General features: G+C 47.5%; 2 protein-coding genes across 4 annotated transcripts; both read right to left on the reverse strand.

Annotated features, from left to right (window-relative positions):
* Nucleotides 1-31: 31 nt before the first annotated feature.
* Nucleotides 32-23,086, reverse strand: LOC127340806 (uncharacterized). 3 transcript variants are annotated; one of them, XM_051366553.2, is made up of 7 exons: nucleotides 22,743-23,084; nucleotides 21,955-22,047; nucleotides 2,983-3,547; nucleotides 2,669-2,882; nucleotides 2,364-2,567; nucleotides 2,112-2,288; nucleotides 1,883-2,017 (listed from the first exon to the last, which is right to left on the reverse strand). In XM_051366553.2, the coding sequence occupies exons 3-7, from the start codon at nucleotides 3,534-3,536 to the stop codon at nucleotides 2,009-2,011; spliced, it is 1,158 nt and encodes a 385-aa protein (XP_051222513.1). In that variant the 5' UTR covers nucleotides 3,537-3,547; nucleotides 21,955-22,047; nucleotides 22,743-23,084; the 3' UTR covers nucleotides 1,883-2,008. The 3 variants fall into 3 exon arrangements, with proteins under 3 accessions (XP_051222516.1, XP_051222513.1, XP_051222514.1); XM_051366556.2 differs by lacking the exons at nucleotides 2,364-2,567; nucleotides 2,669-2,882; nucleotides 2,983-3,547; nucleotides 21,955-22,047; nucleotides 22,743-23,084 and adding exons at nucleotides 32-328; nucleotides 1,101-1,219; nucleotides 1,301-1,366; nucleotides 1,437-1,574 and having other exon boundaries at nucleotides 1,658-2,017; nucleotides 2,112-2,247; XM_051366554.2 differs by lacking the exon at nucleotides 21,955-22,047 and having other exon boundaries at nucleotides 22,743-23,086.
* Nucleotides 3,603-6,803, reverse strand: LOC127340805 (uncharacterized). The gene is made up of 3 exons (XM_051366552.2): nucleotides 4,903-6,803; nucleotides 4,710-4,821; nucleotides 3,603-4,627 (listed from the first exon to the last, which is right to left on the reverse strand). Exons 1-3 carry the CDS (start codon nucleotides 6,801-6,803, stop codon nucleotides 3,797-3,799), a joined length of 2,844 nt encoding a protein of 947 aa, XP_051222512.2. The 3' UTR covers nucleotides 3,603-3,796.
* Nucleotides 23,087-23,937: the final 851 nt, after the last annotated feature.

Genomic DNA, 23,937 nt, shown 5'->3' on the forward strand with positions numbered 1-23,937 from the left:
ATGTATAAAGAACAACATCTGTGGCACAATATCGACATAATTCAATTCATATAACATGTAATGCACAATATAATGATCTATTGCCACAAATAGATCACATACAAGATCAAACAACACAACATATGTCCATAATAAGTGCATACAAGAACCAAAGCCACAAATAGAGTGCATATGTCCATAATAAGATCATACAAGTTCACACATAGTCCAAACCACAAATAAAATACAAGTTCACACATAGAGTCCAAACCACAAATAGAGTACAACCATGCATAGAGCTCATCACATGTAATCAAAACGTCGAATAGCTCCTTCCTTCATGCACGTCCTACAAAATAGAACTCAAAGACATGAGATTCATGTACCAATATATATGTATGTATGTATATCTAGATATGCATGAGATCAGTGGCGGACCTACAGAGAAAATATTGGGCGGGCCAAGCTAAAGCAGAACACAAAGAATTCTAATTGTAAGACATGTATATTTGTAGGCAACTAGGCATTAGTCAATATAGTGCATACATTTGATCCATCAGATCATACATATATGGCGATTTACCTCAAAACAAAATAAAGCATACCAAATTACCAAGATTCATTTTGATCATAAGGTATGAAGCAGCTACGGAAACATGGAGTTACATACTACAGATTTGCTTTCCGATGTTTTGAAAACCGGATCAATTCTTCATTTGAGTGTTCATTTGCATCGTCTATATGGTTGTCTAAACGAATTTAGAGGATCGTAAGCCCAAAAATCGTTCCCAGTGGCTCGTCTATAGCATCGTCTAAATTTAGACGACCTCTGAATTCTGCCTATCTATTCTGTCACACATAGAGTTAACTGAATTTGTGCTAAGTGCTAACTGGAATGTATTGATTTCCTCTTGTCTATCTATCCAGTCATCCAGATATATTGGGTCACGTCTACTAACTCTTGGGCTGAACCTTATGGTACAAAAATACAGGTTCGGTCCAGTGGGTCAATGGGTAGGACCGCACCACTTGCATCTTGAATTATTGTTGTTGAGTATGCTTGTACTGTTAATTCTGCATAGATGGTAAGAGCCAAGATGTCACTAGAATTAGATACAAACCTAGAAGAGCGAGCGAGCGGGTTGTCAGGGTTACCCCCCGTAGGAGGCGTTTGCATGGTCTCGTCCTGAGACGATGGTCCACCGAGCTCCGCGTTGTTGGATCCACCGGAGGCCTGAAGCTACAAGATTGAAAATTGCGAGCCTTAGTCAATATTGTTGGATCCACCGGAGGCCTGCACCTAATACGCAAAACAACTTACCCATGCGTTGAGGTTAAAAGGAGGTGGACCAACTGTAGGAAGAGTGGCGCCACTTGGCAGAAGGGCCTGGAAATCAAGCATGTGCGGGTAAGGTGTATGGAAGGATTTGTTTTAGGTCCTATGATAAAGAACTTACCGATAACTGGGACTCGCACGCTGCCATCCTCTGTGTAAACCACGCCATAATCTGATTCTGTTGCGCCATCATCTGACTCTGCTGAGCAAGGAGGGCCTGTGCCTGCTCCCTCTCTTTCCTCTCATTCTCAAAGTCCTCCTACATTGTGTCATTAGAAGGTCAAGGATGTTGCAATGGAAAACATGGAATGAAGTGTGGATGACAAAGGAAGAAAAGCATACCCGAAGCTTCTCAATGGCTCTAGACGCCGGCGTCGGGCGAGACTGTATGGTAGTGGAGGAGCTCGAGCTGTCATGCCTAATCTCTCTCATAGACCGGACGGTCCTAGGATCGATGGCGCTATCACACATCCACAAGCGGCCATTCTTCCTGCCACCTCCCCTACGCATGGCAACCTCGGGGTCAAAGGGCTCGATCTCAGGGTTCGCCTCGCCATATGATTCAGCAAAGCCGGCCCGGTACTCGGTGTCCTTCAGCTCGGCGTTCTCGCTCACCCACGATAGTGTCCCATCCTTGTTCTTCTTCTGATGGCACTCTTTCCACACCAGAAACATCGAGGGCGTCGTGCCTAACTATTTTTCCTGCAAAAGAGAGCACGAAGATGCATCAAGAGGGACGCATTTGCGGAATAAGGAACAACCTGATGAGCAAGGTTAAGAGAAAGCTTTTTCTCACCTTGTTCTGCATGATGACGGTCATGGGCATGCTGCCTTGCGTGTGTGACCCACCTATCATCGCAGCTCTCTTTAGCTGTCCTGCTATGTGCCTCCTCTTGAACTCGGCGCTTGTCCACCAATGGACCATAGCCTTGTAGACTCCCGGTCTGGCGTGACCTACGAACGGAGGAGGCACCTGCATACACAAAATACACATATTAGTGAAAGGAGCACGGAGTTGGGCACTACATAGACAAAATACACATATTACCTGCATGTACTGCCACGGCTCCATAAGGATATCTCGGGCTGGAGACTTGTCCCGCATCGGCAACTTGCGCTTCTTGGCGTACCATCTTCGGACGCAGCCCACACGCGCCTCGTGCATAGTGTCAGTGACTTGCTTCGCAGCCGCCCTGCGAGACTGGGCAACGCACACCACCTGGGGATAATCCGGATCCATCTGAAAGTAAGACTACAAGCAAGATGGACATAGGTTAAAAGTGGCAGAAATGCGTTAGTTCAACTATTTTCAACCTCAAAGTTACCAAATGGTTAGTACATGAAGTAACTTACCCAGAACTCCTTGATGACCCTCGCCTGGCAGTTCACAAGGTACTCCTGCCTCGTGCCCAAGGGATCTCTTGCTAGCTTGTAGTGCCTCCAACTCAAAGCTATCTCCCAACGACCATTGGGCATTTTTACAGCCCCAGGGAAGTATTTTCTGATGATGCATGCAAGGATGCTCGAGTAGGTGCGTGCATGCTTCCCATTCTTATACACGAACGAACTGCACATAGAGAAGCCAAAAAGGGTATTAGCAAAAGGTGATGAAGTAATTACTATAATATCAAAAGTTAAAAGGTTGTGAAAAAAAGTTAAGTGCTCACTTTTTTCCGCTCGGTGTGAGCACCACATTCCCATCCTTTTTCTCCCACCAATCCATACTAGGTAGTAACGCCGCCCCCCGCATGTACGGAGTCGTCGTCCCAGGCTCCTGAGGCATCCCCGTGTACTCGGGCTCAACGTACTCGGCCGGTTCCTTCCAGACCCTCGCCTCACCCTCCTCGTCCTCGAAGTCAAAAACAGGCAGCTCCTCCTCCTCCTTCTCACTCTCCGAGTCCTCACCCTCCTCGTGCTCCACCTCCTCGTGCTCCACCTCCTCGTGCTCACCCCCCGAGTCCTCCTCCTCGTCCTCCTCCTCTGCCACACGGTCCTCCTCCTCATCCTCCTCATCCTCCTCATCCTCCTCATCGTCAACGGGTGGGGGAGACGGAGTACGTAGTCTTCTACCCTTCCTCCTCGTAGTGGGAGCAGGACTAGGTCGTCGTCTATCCACCCTTCTCGAAGTGGATCTTGAAGCTCTTGGGACTGGCTTCGAGAGAAGCGTAGACACGGCCCTAACTTTCTTCGCGGCCTTCTTCACTAGTCCTCCTCCTGGCATGTTTGAATCACCTGCATTCACAAAAAAAAGTACCTATTAGATAGAGTTCTTAGAATACAAAATGATGTAGATGAAAGAAGAACGCAATAATTATAATACAACCTCGCATGATACAAAATGATGTAGATGAAAGAAGAAATTAGCAAAGCAAATAAATTAAAATACATAGAGTTCTTACAATGGCAATAATTAAAATACATAGAGTTCTTAGAATAGGCTACTTTTACAAATCACTATTACATAGAGGAAGACTATGAATTTCAGAAGCCCGTTTCTTGATCATCGCGAACAACCAATGGGCCACAAGCTTCGTCATCGCTATCACGCTCCCCCCAATAATCAGGGATGTAACCTGGAGGCGGCTCCGTTGACTCAGCGATGTCTAGGCCTTGTTGGAACCTGGCAAGCAAAGTCAAGTCTTGTGCGCTCTGAACCTCCTCGACTACATCCTCTTCCTCCTCAACATCCTCGACTAAATTATCCTCCTCCTCTACGACCATGTCATCATCAGTCGGCAAGTTGATAGTGAAATGCCCTGGGAGGCCTTCTTCTTGGAAAAACTCGCCTTCATATGTCGAGGGGTCAAGGCGACGGTAATCTTCATTGTCTGGCTTAGGCGGCCTGTTGTGTGTCGGGACCGTGATCACGACATCCCAGCCCTGCAGACGTTTCTTCGGGTTCTTGCACGGGTACGGGAGGTAGAATACTTGAAAGGCCTGGGTAGCTAAAATATATACATCATCTCCCGTGTAAACGGAGCTTCGCTCAACTTCGACCAAGCCAATTTCAGGTTTCCGTCTCACCCGATGCGGGTCAAACCAGTGACACTTGAATACAACGGGATCTAGGCCTTTGCCGAAACCATAAGGCAGCTCGTATATCCCCTCGACTCTACCATAGTACTGGAGCTTATCTGAGCCTTCACGCACAACCCCACTATTTATTGTCTTCCGGTTGGCCCGGCGTTGTGTGTACTGATGGGTATGGAAGCGATACCCATTCACATCATAAGCATCGAATGCATTGACAGGTGAGCTAAAGCCCTTGGCAATTTTTCTCAAGTCCGGATTCATTTCAATGTCATTTTGTGCCTACAAGTTCGATAGGAGAAGTTTAGTAGGAGAGGTGGCTGAATAATGTAGGCACTACAAGCAAAGTTATATAGAAAGGTACCAAATTCGAGAACCAGTTAATGAAACCGTATCCACCACCATTTTCAAAGAGATCCTGGTCATCTTGGGCCGTACGACTCCTGCTTAGCTTCCAATATTTTTTATTGAATCGTCTACGGGAATAAAAAGAGGAAATGTTAGCCACACGGTAACGAGCGAATGTGTGTGAAAAACAATAAGTGGGAAGCACTTACTCGATGTACGGCTTCACTTCTTTCATGCTTTTCAAGACATAAGAGTGGATTAAACCCCACTTGGGATCCGTTATCTTGAGCCTCTTCGTGCCGCTTGATTTGCCACCTAACCCTATGAATATGCCAAGCTTGGGTACATCTTCAGGGTTGGCGGCATTGTAACGAAGGATTGGATTGTGTCGAGTGCGAATGTTTTCATCGTAGTACTTTGTCGTGAAGTTTGAAACCTCCTTGTTAAGGGCTGCCTCGGCTATGGATGCCTCGATCTTGCATTTATTGCCACAGTCCTCACGAAGCTTCTTTGTTTCTCTCTCAGGGCCATACTGCCAACGGGTCTGCACATTGGCCCCAAGTAAAGCCTCCTGCGGGAGATGCAAAATCAGATGTTGCATCGGATTAAAGAACCCTGGCGGAAGGAGCATCTCTAGCTTACAAAGCAACTCGGGTGCCTGTTTGTCTAGCTTCTCAACCACTTTTTTATCTAACTCCTTAGCACAAAGCTGGCGGAAGAAAAAGCTCAACTCCGACAGCACTAGCCAAGTCTCCTCATCGACATAGCCTCGAATCATGATCGGCATTATCCGCTGAAGCCACACGTGATAATCATGACTCTTGAGCCCATGCACTCGCAACGTCTCCAAGTTTGCTCCCCTCATCCAGTTAGCTGCATACCCATCAGGGAAGAACAAGCATTGGACGATCCACTGGAATATTTCCTTCCTTTCTTTCCTTGTAGGGCAGAACGGGGCCTTTCGCCTAGTCCACCCGCCTTTGAGTCCGGGAGGCCGCATGTTCAAATTTGGCCTATCGCACCATATTTCCTGATCTAGCCTAGCCTTAACATTATCCTTCGTCTTCTCGGTGTCCATGATTGTGCTCCAAAGGGCCTCGCCAATATTCTTTTCGGTGTGCATTACATCAATGTTATGTGGAAGCTCTAGGTCTTCAAAGTAAGGAAGCTTCCATAAGCATGGAATGTGGGTCCACTGGTGTGTCTCCCCGTATCCCACGAAACCATTACCATCGGGGTTCGGCACGAGAGCCTCTAACTCAGACTTAGTATCCTTGCCGGTTGGCAGATGTGGATGTGGAGTATGGACAGCAACGCCTTTCTTGAAGTTCTTTTTGTCACTCCTATATTTATGCTTCGCTTCAAGGTACTTTCGGTGTTCATCAAAGCAGGAATACTTGCCTCCATTCTTCAGCCAGAAGAAAGTCATAGCCTGCCTACACAGCGGGCACGGCCACTTCCCATGTGTACACGAGCCGCAGAACAACGCACGTGCTGGTAGGTCATGCAGTGATGTGTGGTACCAGACATACATATCGAAGTGTTGCTTTGTTGTGGCGTCGTAAGTTCGCACCCCACGGTCGTTCCACCCGACAAGCAAGTCATCCACTAGCGGCTCCAGGTACACATTCATGTTCTTCCCTGGGTATTTTGGCCCTGGTATAATCATCGACACAAACATGTTCTCGGATCTCATGACGACGCCAGGAGGGAGGTTGAGGGGAATAACAAACACAGGCCAACAACTGTACGTTGCAGCTGACATACCATATGGATTGAACCCATCGGTTGATATCGCAACTGCTACGCTCCTCGAGTCGCCCGCTTTCTTTGGATATTTCTTCGCGAAGTTCTGCCATGCTTGACCATCCGACGGATGTATCATCTTGTCTGTGTACCGGTTCCCCTCAACGGGCCACCGCATCTGTTGGGCAGATTCCTCCGTCATGAAAAGCCGTTGGAGCCTCGGCAAGAATGGAAGATAACGTAGAATCTTTTGGGGAATCCCTGTCTGCCTCTTCTGTCCATCACCGGTGTCAACCTCGAAGTACCTAGAGGACTTGCAATGGATGCAATAGTTTCCTTCAGCATGTTCATTTCTAAATAGCATGCATCCCTTTGGACAAGCGTCTATCTTCTTATATGTCATCTTTAGTGAACGCAGGATTTTCGTCGACTCATAAAAGCTCTTTGTCAAGAGGTGCCCTGTCGGCAGGATGCTGCCAATGATTACCAGAAGATCATCGAACCGATCTCTAGATAAGTTACTCTGGCACTTGAAGGACATTAGGCGAGCCACGGCATCCAACTGGGTTACCTCTGTATGTGGATGAAGGGGTTTCTGCGCGGCAAACATAGCCTCGTAGAACTTCTTTGTGCTCTTGATACGTCTCCGACGTATCGATAATTTCTTATGTTCCATGCCACATTATTGATGTTATCTACATGTTTTATGCACACTTTATGTCATATTCGTGCATTTTCTGGAACTAACCTATTAACAAGATGCCGAAGTGCCGCTGTCTTGTTTTGCTGTTTTTGGTTTCAGAAATCCTAGTAAGGAAATATTCTCGGAATTGGACGAAATCAAAGCCCAGGGGCCTATTTTCTCACGAAGCTTCCAGAAGTCCGAAGGAGAGACGAAGAGGGGCCACGGAGGGGCCACACCATAGGGCAGCGCGGCCCCCCCTTGGCCGCGCCGGCCTGTGGTGTAGGGCCCCCGTGCCGCCTCTTGACCTGCCCTTCCGCCTATAAAAAGTCTCCGTGACGAAACCCCCAGTACCGAGAACCACGATACGGAAAACCTTCCAGAGACGTCGCCGCCGCTGATCCCATCTCAGGGGATCCAGGAGATCGCCTCCGGCACCCTGCCGGAGAGGGGAATCATCCCCCGGAGGACTCTACGCCGCCATGGTCGCCTCCGGTGTGATGTGTGAGTAGTCTACCCCTGGACTATGGGTCCATAGCAGTAGCTAGATGGTTGTCTTCTCCCCATTGTGCTTCATTGTCGGATCTTGTGAGCTGCCTAACATGATCAAGATCATCTATCTGTAATTCTATATGTTGCGTTTGTTGGGATCCGATGAATAGAGAATACTTGTTATGTTGATTATCAAAGTTATGCTATGTGTTGTTTATGATCTTGCATGCTCTCCGTTATTAGTAGATGCTCTGGCCAAGTTGATGCTAGTAACTCCAAGAGGGAGTATTTATGCTCGATAGTGGGTTCATGTCTCCGTGAATCTGGAGGAGTGACAAGAACCACTAAGGTTACGGATGTGCTGTTGCCACTAGGGATAAAACATTGGTGCTATGTTCAAGGATGTAGTCACTGATTACATTACGCGCAATACTTAATGCAATTGTCTGTTGTTAGCAACTTAATACTGGAGGGGGTTCGGATGATAACCTGAAGGTGGACTTTTTAGGCATAGATGCAGTTGGATGACGGTCTATGTACTTTGTCGTAATGCCCAATTAAATCTCACTATACTCATCATGATATGTATGTGCATGGTCATGCCCTCTTTATTTGTCAATTGCCCAACTGTAATTTGTTCACCCAACATGCTGTTCGTCTTATGGGAGAGACACCTCTAGTGAACTGTGGACCCCGGTCCAATTCTCTTTACTGAAATACAATCTACTGCAATACTTGTTCTACTGTTTTCTGCAAACAATCATCTTCCACACAATACGGTTAACTCTTTGTTACAGCAAGCCGGTGAGATTGACAACCTCACTGTTTCGTTGGGGCAAAGTACTTTGGTTGTGTTGTGCAGGTTCCACGTTGGCGCCGGAATCCCTGGTGTTGCGCCGCACTACATCCCGCCGCCATCAACCTTCAACGTGCTTCTTGGCTCCTCCTGGTTCGATAAACCTTGGTTTCTTTCTGAGGGAAAACTTGCTGCTGTGCGCATCATACCTTCCTCTTGGGGTTGCCCAACGAACGTGTGAAATACACGCCATCAAGCTCTTTTTCTGGCGCCGTTGCCGGGGAGATCAAGACACGCTGCAAGGGGAGTCTCCACTTCTCAATCTCTTTACTTTGTTTTTATCTTGCTTAGTTTTATTTACTACTTTGTTTGCTGCACTAAATCAAAATACAAAAAAATTAGTTGCTAGTTTTACTTTATTTGCTATCTTGTTTGCTATATCTAAAACACAAAAAAATTAGTTTACTTGCATTTACTTTATCTAGTTTGCTTTATTTACTACTACTAAAATGAGTAATCCTGAAGTTGAAGTTCGCACGTTTAAGCAACGAGGGGGAGAATGTTTGAGAGATGCTTGGTATAGAATTAGCGATGCTCATAATAGATGCACTAAGAAGCACTCCACCATTATTTTACTCAGGAATTTTTATGTTGGTATCTCTAGCTGGAATAGATATGTTCTTGATAGTCTCGCAAAAGGTGACTTCCTAAGTACTCCTGCATTAGAAGCTAGTTGCATTATTGAGAGCTTATTTGGAATACCCCTGTTGATAAAGTTAAAACTGAAATCTCTCTTGAAGATGTTATGAAAAAATTGGAAACCATAGAGAAAAATTTTCCAAGTATTGAAGCTAAATTGGAAATATTACTTGATAAAACTGATGAACTTGATAAATCCTTAGGAGGAATTGATGAAAGAATTAGTGTCCTAGGAACTAATGCTGTCCATGATGATCAAATCAATAGGATTGACGAACTTGAAAAAGCTATGGGAACCTTGGGTTCAACATTTTCTTCTCTTAAATATAAGGAGAAAGCTTATGTGGGTAAGGAGCAAAAGTTTATGTATGTCTCTAAAGTGCCTAGACCAAAGAAGTATTATTATAGGCCTAAAATTGACAAAGCCCTTAGTACCACTATGGATGGGGAGCTCATGATAACAATGCACCATCTCTTGATAATACTTGATACACACTTTCTGCGCCTAGCTGAAAGGCGTTAAAGAAAAGCGCTTATGGGAGACAACCCATGTTTTTACCTACAGTACTTTGTTTTTATTTTGTGTCTTGGAAGTTGTTTACTACTGTAGCAACCTCTCCTTATCTTAGTTTTGTGTTTTGTTGTGCCAAGTTAAGCCGTTGATAGAAAAGTAAGTACTAGATTTGGATTACTGCACAGTTCCAGATTTCTTTGCTGTCACGAATCTGGGTCCACCTCCCTGTAGGTAGCTCAGAAAATTAAGCCAATTTACGTGCATGATCCTCAGATATGTACGCAACTTTCATTCAATTTGAGCATTTTCATTTGAGCAAGTCTGGTGCCATTTTAAAATTCGTCAATACGAACTGTTCTGTTTTGACAGATTCTGCCTTTTATTTCGCATTGCCTCTTTCGCTATGTTGGATGAATTTCTTTGATCCATTAATGTCCAGTAGCATTATGCAATGTCCAGAAGTGTTAAGAATGATTGTGTCACCTCTGAATATGTCAATTTATATTGTGCACTAACCCTCTAATGAGTTGTTTCGAGTTTGGTGTGGAGGAAGTTTTCAAGGATCAAGAGAGGAGTATGATGCAACATGATCAAGGAGAGTGAAAGCTCTAAGCTTGGGGATGCACCCGGTGGTTCACCCCTGCACATATCAAGAAGACTCAAGCGTCTAAGCTTGGGGATGCCCAAGGCATCCCCTTCTTCATCGACAACATTATCAGGTTCCTCCCCTGAAACTATATTTTTATTCCATCACATCTTATGTGCTTTTTCTTGGAGCGTCGGTTTGTTTTTGTTTTTTGTTTTGTTTGAATAAAATGGATCCTAGCATTCACTTTATGGGAGAGAGACACGCTCCTCTGTAGCATATGGACAAGTATGTCCTTGGTTTCTACTCATAGTATTCATGGCGAAGTTTCTTCTTCGTTAAATTGTTATATGGTTGGAATTGGAAAATGATACATGTAGTAATTGCTATAAATGTCTTGGGTAATGTGATACTTGGCAATTGTTGTGCTCATGATTAAGCTCTTGCATCATATGCTTTGCACCCATTAATGAAGAAATACATAGAGCATGCTAAAATTTGGTTTGCATATTTGGTTTCTCTAAGGTCTAGATAATTTCTAGTATTGAGTTTGAACAACAAGGAAGACGGTGTAGAGTCTTATAATGTTTTCAATATGTCTTTTATGTGAGTTTTGCTGCACCGGTTCATCCTTGTGTTTGTTTCAAATAAGCCTTGCTAGCCTAAACCTTGTATCGAGAGGGAATACTTCTCATGCATCCAAAATACTTGAGCCAACCACTATGCCATTTGTGTCAACCATACCTACCTATACTACATGGTATTTTTCCGCCATTCCAAAGTAAATTGCTTGAGTGCTACCTTTAAAATTCCATCATTCACCTTTGCAATATATAGCTCATGGGACAAATAGCTTAAAAACTATTGTGGTATTGAATATGTAATTATGCACTTTATCTCTTATTAAGTTGCTTGTTGTGCGATAACCATGTTCACTGGGGACGCCATCAACTTTTCATTGTTGAATTTCATGTGAGTTGCTATGCATGTTCGTCTTGTCTGAAGTAAGAGAGATCTACCACCATATGGTTAAGCATGCATATGTTAGAGAAGAACATTGGGCCGCTAACTAAAGCCATGATCCATGGTGGAAGTTTCAGTTTTGGACAACAATCCTCAAATCTCAAATGAGAAAATTATTAATTGTTATTATATGCTTATGCATAAAAGAGGAGTCCATTATCTGTTGTCTATGTTGTCCCGGTATGGATGTCTAAGTTGAAGAATAATCAATAGCGAGAAATCCAATGCGAGCTTTCTCCTTAGACCTTTGTACAGGCGGCATAGAGGTACCCCTTTGTGACACTTGGTAAAAACAATGCATTGTGATGACCCGGTAGTCCAAGCTAATTAGGACAAGGTGCGGGCACTATTAGTACGCTATGCATGAGGCTTGCAACTTATAAGATATAATTTACATGATGCATATGCTTTATTACTACCGTTGACAAAATTGTTTCATGTTTTCAAAATCAAAGCTCTAGCACAAATATAGCAATCGATGCTTTTCCTCTATGGAGGACCATTCTTTTACTTTCAATGTTGAGTCAGTTCACCTATTTCTCTCCACCTCAAGAAGCAAACACTTGTGTGAACTGTGCATTGATTCCTACATACTTGCTTATTGCACTTATTATATTACTCTATGCTGACAATATCCATGAGATATACATGTTACAAGTTGAAAGCAACCGCTGAAACTTAATCTTCTTTTGTGTTGCTTCAATATCTCTACTTTGAATTATTGCTTTATGAGTTAACTCTTATGCAAGACTTATTGATGCTTGTCTTGAAGTGCTATTCATGAAAAGTCTTTGCTATATGATTCACTTGTTTACTCATGTCGTATACATTGTTTCGATCGCTGCATTCACTACATATGCTTTACAAATAGTATGATCAAGATTATGATGGCATGTCACTCCAGAAATTATCTGTGTTATCGTTTTACCTGCTCGGGACGAGCAGAACTAAGCTTGGGGATGCTGATACGTCTCCGACGTATCGATAATTTCTTATGTTCCATGCCACATTATTGATGTTATCTACATGTTTTATGCACACTTTATGTCATATTCGTGCATTTTCTAGAACTAACCTATTAACAAGATGCCGAAGTGCCGATTCTTTGTTTCTGCTGTTTTTGGTTTCAGAAATCCTAGTAAGGAAATATTCTCGGAATTGGACGAAATCAAAGCCCAGGGGCCTATTTTCTCACGAAGCTTCCAGAAGTCCGAAGGAGAGACGAAGAGGGGCCACGGAGGGGCCACACCATAGGGCGGCGCGGCCCCCCCCTTGGCCGCGCCGGCCTGTGGTGTGGGGCCCCCGTGCCGCCTCTTGACCTGCCCTTCCGCCTATAAAAAGTCTCCGTGACGAAACCCCCAGTACCGAGAACCACGATACGAAAAACCTTCCAGAGATGCCGCCGCCGCCGATCCCATCTCGGGGGATCCAGGAGATCGCCTCCGGCACCCTGCCGGAGAGGGGAATCATCCCCCGGAGGACTCTACGCCGCCATGGTCGCCTCCGGTGTGATGTGTGAGTAGTCTACCCCTGGACTATGGGTCCATAGCAGTAGCTAGATGGTTGTCTTCTCCCCATTGTGCTTCATTGTCGGATCTTGTGAGCTGCCTAACATGATCAAGATCATCTATCTGTAATTCTATATGTTGCGTTTGTTGGGATCCGATGAATAGAGAATACTTGTTATGTTGATTATCAAAGTTATGCTATGTGTTGTTTATGATCTTGCATGCTCTCCGTTATTAGTAGATGCTCTGGCCAAGTTGATGCTAGTAACTCCAAGAGGGAGTATTTATGCTCGATAGTGGGTTCATGTCTCCGTGAATCTGGAGGAGTGACAAGAACCACTAAGGTTACGGATGTGCTGTTGCCACTAGGGATAAAACATTGGTGCTATGTTCAAGGATGTAGTCACTGATTACATTACGCGCAATACTTAATGCAATTGTCTGTTGTTAGCAACTTAATACTGGAGGGGGTTCGGATGATAACCTGAAGGTGGACTTTTTAGGCATAGATGCAGTTGGATGACGGTCTATGTACTTTGTCGTAATGCCCAATTAAATCTCACTATACTCATCATGATATGTATGTGCATGGTCATGCCCTCTTTATTTGTCAATTGCCCAACTGTAATTTGTTCACCCAACATGTTGTTCGTCTTATGGGAGAGACACCTCTAGTGAACTGTGGACCCCGGTCCAATTCTCTTTACTGAAATACAATCCCATCGCAATACTTGTTCTACTGTTTTCTGCAAACAATCATCTTCCACACAATACGGTTAACTCTTTGTTACAGCAAGCCGGTGAGATTGACAACCTCACTGTTTCGTTGGGGCAAAGTACTTTGGTTGTGTTGTGCAGGTTCCACGTTGGCGCCGGAATCCCTGGTGTTGCGCCGCACTACATCCCGCCGCCATCAACCTTCAACGTGCTTCTTGGCTCCTCCTGGTTCGATAAACCTTGGTTTCTTTCTGAGGGAAAACTTGCTGCTGTGCGCTGTTGACTGCCAAAACCCACCGGCGGGCAGCGACTGTCAACACGGTAGAGCCGGGAAGAGCCTAGAGCTGCGGCTGGCTGAGACCCCTCCGAGCGACGGCCCGCAATGCTCTTCTGGTCACACGCGGCGATGCGAGGTGCAAGGGCGTGCCACCTGACCTATACCTGGTCAGGAAGGTGATGGGGATGCCTCGCTTAGTTTCCTGCATGGCATACACGTAAACATTAAATACGAGCCTCGATCGGCTCTCAGGTTATCCTGTGAATCGGCTCAAAGAGCCGATCCACCCATGATTCGTACGGGGTGCACGAACATATGGTGATCCTGCTTGATCAAGATAAAGCTAATTAGATCTACGACGATTTAGGGTTTTCACCGCATAATCGGATCATCCTACTCCAGGTTGGGCCTCGCGGCCACGCACGGTGATCGTAAGCCGATCCTAAACAAGGCCTAAAAACCAACATGAAGTTGATCCTCGGAACATCCTGTTTAGGACTTGCGAACGCCACCCTACGTGCCGCTGGATCCTCCCCCCCCTTTGTAAGGCCTAACTATTGCAGATATTAAACTAATCCTTGCAGAACAAGGAGCAATCGTAATGGATCAGATCTACTAAATAAAGATCAAGCGGGGTGCCGCCCCCACACCTGAGATAGGTGTGAGGGCGGCTAGACATGCAAGGGTTGCACTACGTAAGCATATTATACGAAGAACTATGCTAACCCTAACACATCTATGATAACTACGTTGCTCGCCATCAAAGACACTTCAGTACGAGCAACGCATGAACAACGTGGGGCTTGTGCTGCCTAGATCGCAAGATGCGATCTAGGCAGCATGTCGCTTACCTGATAGAAACCCTCGAGACGAAGGAGTTGGCGATGCGCCGAGATTGGTTTGTTTTGGGTTGAACGTGAGTTGTTGTTTCTTTCATAAACCCTAGATACATATTTATAGTCCAGGGGACTTTCTAACGTGGGAACAATCCCAACCGGGCACGAGCCCAAACTCTAACCTCCAAACGACACGTATCCTAATATGTTACAGATACATGGGCAATTTAGCCCAAACTTGGTACACAAGCCGATTCATATATTTCTTCCACGTATATATCTTCAAGTCCATCTTGGTCGCGGCCCACCTCTGACTTGGTCAAATTCCGGTGATAACACATGCCCCCCTGGTTTTGGAAATGACATTTCCAAAATCATTATGCTTTTCCTTCGTCGGGTCATGTCGTGGCAGGGCAGAACCGTCGCAGAGTCCTTCATCATGACAACTTGCCTTCCAAACTCCTCTGCACGATTTGACAGTTTTGGCATCACGCCCTCGGAAACTGTTTGAGCATTAAATCTCCAAGATATCTCCTTTATTTAACCGCATCAAACAGTTCTCTTCCTCACCCCCTTCGCATTAGCCTTCAAAAAACCCTCCTCTGCCACCATGTCTTCGTCTTCTTCGTCTTCCTCCTCATCGGGACTTTCCCATGTGTCCTCTCCCATCCGAGAGTCGACGCCTGAGTGGGGTACGCAGGCGGCGTACGACATTCTCGCCCCAACGGCGTGGGACCAAGAGGACCACGACTTCTCTGTCTGGTCTGAGGATGACAAATCCCTGACCGACGGGGAGAGTGACCCCCTCTTCCTTGCTGACGGGGAACCGGAGGAGGAGAGCGATGATGATCGCCTCTCCTGGGCGGACTTCACCACCTCCGAGGAGGAGGAGGAGGAGGAGGAGAACAGCTCCTTCGACGAGCCCCCGGCCAAGCGATTTTGCCCCTGGCCGGGGAACCTTAGTGACTTCGACAGCAACGACGACGCTGACGAGGAGGATGAAGACAACGAAGGCCCCGCCGGCGGCCGCTGGAGCAGCGACAACGAGCCGGTAGGGAGCAGCGCCGACAGCGGTGATGACGGCGACGATGAGGGCAGCAATGGCCCGTAGATGGGATCCTTAGACTAGGATCAGCAGTAGTAGATAGGGCACTGTATCCCCTGGCAACTCCTTTTGAGAGCAATTTTAGCTCTTCATGTAAGAATCTGGCTATCAATGAAGAACTCTCCTTAATTTGATCTTGCCGATTCCTTGTATGTTAATTTAGCCAATTCTTCCTCATCTGGCTTTGCCGACTGCTATCCTGATCAACGCTCCACGAGCCGATGGCAACGCATCGGACTCTTATGATAAATTTCGAGATAGATCAATTCAGACCCAAGATTCCCGTCGAACAGGACCAAATCGTAGTCGCGCAAACCTTAGACCTCGGAAATCCAAACCCCCTGAGCTTAATGTTAGCTTAAATCGGCAAGACTCCAGAGTCAATGCCTTCAGGAGAATTTTAGGACCATTGCTGAAAATCTTGACCGCCTACCACTTTCCTTGCGATGCTCTGTTCTTTGCAGCAACAAACTGGCCCAAAGCCTGTCAATTATGACGGCTTCCTCTTCGAATTAGTGGTTCTATTCTGCAAGAATTCACCACCTTTTAACCAAGCTGTGATACAGAGTCAGCCGATTCCAACAAGATTGGCTCCTCAGAACGAAAAAACCCTTAGGGCGAGCTGCCCCCCGAGCCTCTTCAGTCTACTCTTCGCGCCTTGCGGGTCAGATCGGCTCCTTTCCTTTGGTGGATCGGATCTGATGCAACACATCCTTAACCTGATCTGCACATTACTCGCAAAAGGAAACCTGCTTCATTGACCCTCTGCTCATAACAATTGTACCTCTTGAGTCGATAGCCACGTATCTGCATCGGCTGAAATTTTTTTTTTTATTTGCCCGATTTTTCTTAATCGGCCCCCAATGTTCCACTGCACGCATGTCTGCACGTGTTTGCACATGTTTATCTGCACATGTTCATCTGACTATATGCCCCCCGAGCCGATATTTGCCAAATGACTGCAGATATCGGCTTCTATGGTTTAGCCAGGGCCCTGTATTTACACGTCGGCTCCACAAAGATCCATGCTGCCTTTCATCTGCCGACGTGGCCGCTGCCCAGTGAATCATTGCTGAACACAAGCAGAATATGTGCTGAATATGTAGCGAACATAATTTTGGCCGATTGCTGGAATCGGCCTCCATTAGAGTGCTGACTGAAGGTTCTGTAAAGCTCCTTCATAATCATGGAGCCGATCACAAGGATCAGCCTCGTCTTGTTTTGCTCACTGGTGTGTTCTTGCTACTCGGTCAGGCTGGATAAAACCAACCCAACCTCTGACTTGATGCGCCTGCTGTCGTCCATTTTGAGTGCATCGTAGACTCGTGGAGCACTAAACTCTGTCGGAAGGACGAGCACCATGTTTGTGCCAGCCGATGTTTCATCATCGGCTTTCTTTTGCTTGGGACGCCACTCCATTCTCCGTGGATGACCCTATTCATCCAGGGCTCGCTGAACCTTTGCAGCCAGATCAGGCCGTGCCTTCCTTAGCGTATGCAGGTATAACCTTTCGGCTTCCTCCAGGCCGCGCAACCGCTGAACCCTGCGCTTCTGTGAACGGCTAAGTCCGTCAGGGCACCACCTTGGATGGTGGTACCTGTCTTCTTCTTCTTCTAGTCCCTCGTCTTCGGAATCCTCAAGATCTGCCCAACGAGGTGACTCAGCACGTTTGCTTTGTGGCGGGAGAGGCCCTAAGCGCTCGAACACAGACACGTTGGCTGCCTCCTTCTTCTTCTTGTTGCATTCTGGGCAATTGCCGATTGTGGGCAATCGGCTCATTCCTGAATCCCAGCGATATACGAAGAAAGGGCAATCCCGATTAACCAGCGTTGTCATCTTGCTCCCTTGACCTGTCCGTGGCACGGGGCTCGCACTCCTCCTCATCGCGATCAAGCCTACGATGTCTTAAGGCTTCTCTAGCCGGGCGATCTCCTTCATCATCATAGTTGGACCGTCGGCGTTGGTCATACTGACTCACATATTTGTTGAGGAGGTGATCAGAGAGAGGTCGTTGATATCTTATGTTCTTCACCTCTCCCTCTGTGACGTAGCGCTTGCCATCATGATGGAGCCGATCGCGTGGAGCGGCCTCCTTTGTGTCCTTGCTATGAGAGCAGCTGCCCTCATCTCCATCTTTGCCAGAGTGGTTTCCAGGTCCTACCATGTTGATACTGAACGAGGGACCTGGCTGGCAACCCTCAGGGTAGGTGACTTCCACCATGTTAACGGCGGGGAAGGGTTGGGTGTCGACCTTCATGGCGCATCTGGTTGAAAATTAAACGCCCCTTCTCTATCGCCGCTTGGATGTGCTGACGCCACACCCTGCAGTCGTTGGTGGCATGGGAGAGCGAGTTGTGGAATTTGCAGTACGGATTTCCGTTTAGCTCTTGCGCCGTGGGGAACTTGAGACCTTCAGGAATCGTCAACTGTTTCTCCTTGAGCAGGAGGTCGAAGATTTGTTCAGTCTTGGTCACGTCAAAATCAAATCCCCTGGGCGGCCCTGGTGGCTTTACCCATTTGCAGGACACGGGGGTTCCTCCCCGAGTCCACTCAGCCACTGCTACTTCTTGGTCTCCCGCAGGAACTTCGTCTTCCTCCGCATCGACCAGGACTACTGCACGCTTGAACTTGTCTTGGTACAGGTCCGGGTGGCGCTGTTCATATGCTGATAGTTTACGAACCATGTGCGCCGGCGAGGGATAATCTGCTTGGGAGGCCATGTCCTTGAGCTGTGTTGCAAGGCCAGCTACGCCAACTCGATCGCTTCCTTTTCGATTATACGAACCGAATAACATCGGTTCCTAAGATTCCTGAAGCGCTGGATGTACTCTGTCACCGTTTCTCCGCGCTTCGACGTAGTTGTGCTAGATCGGCAATGCTAGACTCGGAAGCTTACGAATGGTATTGCGTATGGAATTGTTCTTCCAATTGCTTCCAAGACTGGATGGAGTTTGCTTGGCAAAAGAGGTGTACCATCCAAAAGCCGATCCCGTGAGGGACTGAGAAAAGAGCCTCACGCGTAGCTGATCCGACACTGAAGCCGGTCCTAGTTGCGCCACATATCGGCCGACGTGCTCGATGGAGCTGGAGCCATCCGATCCACTGAATTTGGAGAAGTCGGGAGCCGATATTTAGGTGGCAGCGGGATCATCTCGTACTCGTCGGGTACGGCTTGGAATAGCCGATTGTCCTTCTTTTCGGCACCATGCCGAACTGGTCTCTCGGTATGGTGCTGATCTGATCCGGCTGTCTTTGGCTGCGAGAGTTGCACTCGAAGATTCGCCGGGGTGGCGTACTTAGCCAGCCATGTTTGCTTTTCCAGCTCTGAGCCAACTGCAGGAGCTGGGCTCTGGAGTTTCGTCGGGGTGGCGTACTTAGTTAGCCACGTGCTTCTCAAGCTCTGTTGCCGACGTTCCTCTGTTTTCGCGGAGTCCCTGATGTTGTGGCCTGGTTTGAGAGTGCCCGGTTGCCACAATGGGCACATACGTGCACGCGTATCCTTGAGGGATCTCCTTAGGCGCCTCAGCCAAGAACTGGTAGTCACTAGGGTCACCACCGATCTTGTAGACGACGAATGCCGGTGTAGCCGGCACTTCAGCTGGTGCTGCCAACGCATATGGCAGCGGTGGACGGGACTGGAGTGGCAACTCTCCTTGATGCGTCCCGAGAGCTGGTCCTGACGGCGAGTACTGGTGGCTCATGATCTCCTGGATCACGCGCAGAGCGACACGCTCCAACACGTTGACCAAGTTCTCAGAGTGGCGGTGTAGCGAGTGAGCCACCAAGTAGTTGATCTCCTGCCGCAGGCCCCTGGTGCGTTCCTCCGACGGGGCAGAGAGGTCTATCCCATCGAGTGCACCTTGCGGTGAGAACCCCTTCCATCTGATGCCATGGGAACGGGTTCTCTGAAAAGAGCCGATGAGGTCGGCTTCGAGGGTGACCTTGATCTCGTCGTATCTCTTCTTGAGCTCGTCAGGCAGCTCCTCGTAGGTGACTGGCGTGCCATCCGCCATCTCAGATGTAGATGGCGATGTGGTTGATGTAGACGATGGTCCCACCGGGCGTGCCAGAATGTGTTGACTGCCAAAACCCACCGGCGGGCAGCGACTGTCAACACGGTAGAGCCGGGAAGAGCCTAGAGCTGCGGCTGGCTGAGACCCCTCCGAGCGACGGCCCGCAATGCTCTTCAGGTCACACGCGGCGATGCGAGGTGCAAGGGCGTGCCACCTGACCTATACCTGGTCAGGAAGGTGATGGGGATGCCTCGCTTAGTTTCCTGCATGGCATACACGTAAACATTAAATACGAGCCTCGATCGGCTCTCAGGTTATCCTGTGAATCGGCTCAAAGAGCCGATCCACCCATGATTCGTACGGGGTGCACGAACATATGGTGATCCTGCTTGATCAAGATAAAGCTAATTAGATCTACGACGATTTAGGGTTTTCACCGCATAATCGGATCATCCTACTTCAGGTTGGGCCTCGCGGCCACGCACGGTGATCGTAAGCCGATCCTAAACAAGGCCTAAAAACCAACATGAAGTTGATCCTCGGAACATCCTGTTTAGGACTTGCGAACGCCACCCTACGTGCCGCTGGATCCTCCCCCCCCTTTGTAAGGCCTAACTATTGCAGATATTAAACTAATCCTTGCAGAACAAGGAGCAATCGTAACGGATCAGATCTACTAAATAAAGATCAAGCGGGGTGCCGCCCCCACACCTGAGATAGGTGTGAGGGCGGCTAGACATGCAAGGGTTGCACTACGTAAGCATATTATACGAAGAACTATGCTAACCCTAACACATCTATGATAACTACGTTGCTCGCCATCAAAGACGCTTCAGTACGAGCAACGCATGAACAACGTGGGGCTTGTGCTGCCTAGATCGCAAGATGCGATCTAGGCAGCATGTCGCTTACCTGATAGAAACCCTCGAGACGAAGGAGTTGGCGATGCGCCGAGATTGGTTTGTTTTGGGTTGAACGTGAGTTGTTGTTTCTTTCATAAACCCTAGATACATATTTATAGTCCAGGGGACTTTCTAACGTGGGAACAATCCCAACCGGGCACGAGCCCAAACTCTAACCTCCAAACGACACGTATCCTAATATGTTACAGATACATGGGCAATTTAGCCCAAACTTGGTACACAAGGCCGATTCATATATTTCTTCCACGTATATATCTTCAAGTCCATCTTGGTCGCGGCCCACCTCTGACTTGGTCAAATTCCGGTGATAACATGCGCATCATACCTTCCTCTTGGGGTTGCCCAATGAACGTGTGAAATACACGCCATCAGCTCTCCTCAGGCTCCTCGTTTGTCTCCGTCACCTGTGGTGTCTCCGCCTCCTCTGCATTACGGTTTTCAGGCACATTTGCATCAAGGAAGTCATCTAAGCACTTGTCAAACCCAGCATCAAATCCTCCCGCTAGTTGACTCGGCTGCGACTGCTTTCTAGCACATTTTGGTGCTTTTGCAGGTGTCTCGCCATGGCAAATCCACCGACTGTATCCCGGTGTGAACCCGAATTTTATCAGGTGTATAGTCATTTCATCCTTCGACTTCCGTTTAGCATTACAACATTGCGCGCAGGGGCACAACACTTTTGCGGGTCTTATAGGGTCGGCAAACACACTGTCCACAAACTGCTCGGCCTTCTCTTGCCACTCATCAGTAAACTTCCCATGACCGGTCCAGCCCTCGTACATCCACAAACGTTCTGGATCCATCCTCTTGACTAGTACAAAAACAGACATATAATGTTTTTCAACTTAACATGTTGTTAAATCAAGTATTAGTTCGATTAATTTCAAGAAATACAGGTTTTACGCGTTGCACCCACACCTATCTCTCTAATAGGTAAAGATATGTCCTAATCCCACCCGAGGATGTGCAGATTGGGTACATTCTCCATGCTCTACCCCGCCGCGAGACAGAATTTCGGCAGCACCTCCCCGCTGTTCTCCCGATACACGTCTCAGCCAAAAGCCGAGAGGGTGTGTATCCGGAGAACAACGGGGAGGTGCCGCCGAAATTCTGTCTCGTGGCGAGCTAGAGCATGGAGAATGTACCCAATCTGCACATCCTCCGGCTGTCCAAAATACGTGGACAATCCGAAACAGTTACGACCATATATATATGCAATTTAATGCATATATATATTCGCGTAACCCTTCCGAACGGGAGACGCCTAGGTAACGCGACTGACTTGGTGATCTAGACACAAAAATAAAACCTAGGTACATGTAATGTTAGGTGCGATATTTATACCCTAGAAGCGTGAGCGAATCGTCGAAGAAGATCTGGGACACTCCTTCAACCAGCTCTACGACGCCGGCCCCGGTGTCCACCTCGAAGCATAGCCTGCCCATGCAAATGATACACATTATTATACAAATTTTGTTTTAGAAACACGAAAATGACTAATCTGTCAACATAGTGTTGTAATCGCTGTCATTGACAGCTTAACATAATTTCCACTATACCAATCTAACTGAAGTCAACATGCACGAAACTTGCTAGCACAACACAGCATACAGTACGGTAAAGCATCGAACAATCTGATTACTGTCTTCCTTTTTGCTCATAGCTACCAGCTAGCTAGTAATATTGGACACTTCTTATATATGGTAAAAAAAATTGTTGCTCCTGCCGCTGCTACATATGCTATGGTAAAAGTAAAACCTCCACTTAATTCAATAGGCGATAAATTTGCAATATATACAGTACACTAGTATAATTGATTGGAAACTAGTTGTAGTTTCAGATGTCTAGAATTTCACTGAAATTTCTCTGAAAGATGCCATGGAAAAACAAAGCACTTTCAAGGCCAAAAAAGAAGCAATCAGCAAGATCTAAAACAAGGCCTCGCCCACAAAAATGCAAGTGGCACCGGTACTTTCACATCAATTTAACCCTCAAATGCAACAATACCAGATGAGAACACCCTGCGCTTTTCCCTGATGCCGTCCGGCACAAAAAGAGCCCCTCATTGACCTGGTTTCCGGGCTTGAAACGGGAGAAAAAGTGGCACAGGAAAAAGGCAGAGATCAACGCACCAGCCTTCGAGGGTGCCGGCCGGAGCACTCGCGGGACGAGGTGGGGCTGCGGGCGCGATGGGGGCGGCGGCGCGGGCCTGCGACGGTGGCGGCTGCAGCAGGCTCGACGGGGGCGGCGGCGCGGGCCTGCGCCGGGGCAGCTGCTGCAGGCTCGACCGGGGCGGCGGCGCGGGCCTGCGACCGGGGCGGCCGCTGCAGGCTCGACGGGGGTGGCGGCTCGGGAGAGGAGGTCGGACGGGGTGGGGCGGCGGCGGCTGTGCTGAGGCTATTTTTTGCAAAGTGGAGATGGGGGCGTACGTGCTGTGTGTGAGTGGATAGGGCCGTAGTTGGAGAGGCCGGCCGAACCCATTTTTTGCAAAACCTAGATCGAACTTTGCCGTGCACACCCACACGGCAAAGATTAATCCTTTGTATGTTAATTTTCTACGTCTTTCTCTGCCGTGCAAAGGCACACGGTAAAGTATTCTTTGCCGTGTAACATGTCACGGCAACGCAACCTTCGCCGTGTGAAGGCGCACGGCAAAGCCACAATTTCTTTATATCTTATTTTCTTCTACTTTTAAAACATTACTAATAAATGAAACGGTGGTTAAGGTGGTCAATGTTGTCGCAAACGTTGGAATGGTGGTTAAGGTGGTCAGATACACTTGTTCTATCAAATAAAAAATGTAGATATACATCTTGCATGTGGGCCTATCATATGTGTGGAAGTGTCGTGGAAGGTATAATACACCAACTGATGCAACACATGTCTCCCCGGTGTGACCCTAACCATAAATCGTAACCCTAACCCAATACTTGTGTGTGTCCACATGGTGTGTACACTAGTGTGGTGGGGTGTTGTTGTATCCAATGTTGAACCCCGGATGCGTCCGGCTACACGCACATGCGCTTACGGTACTTAGCCATGTTCTGGACGTATGTGGAACTCCCGGGAGGGGCTAACCCTGAGAGCATATGGGGTGGTCCTTGTCACCACTTGCCCCTATGACCTAGCAAAGCTTAAATGGAGGCATAAGTCCACCGGGGAGGCGACGCCGGTGCCCAGACAATGATGTAGACCGCGTGATCAACAAAATCAGGGTTTTTCCGAAAATCTACCTTTGGAGGGTGGGATACCCACATGGTGTGTACACTAGTGTGCTGGAGTGTTGTTGTATCCAATGTTGAACCCCCGGGTGCGTCCGGCTACACG

The sequence above is a fragment of the Lolium perenne genome, chromosome 3 (assembly GCF_019359855.2).
Source record: "Lolium perenne isolate Kyuss_39 chromosome 3, Kyuss_2.0, whole genome shotgun sequence".
Lineage (NCBI taxonomy): Eukaryota > Viridiplantae > Streptophyta > Magnoliopsida > Poales > Poaceae > Lolium > Lolium perenne.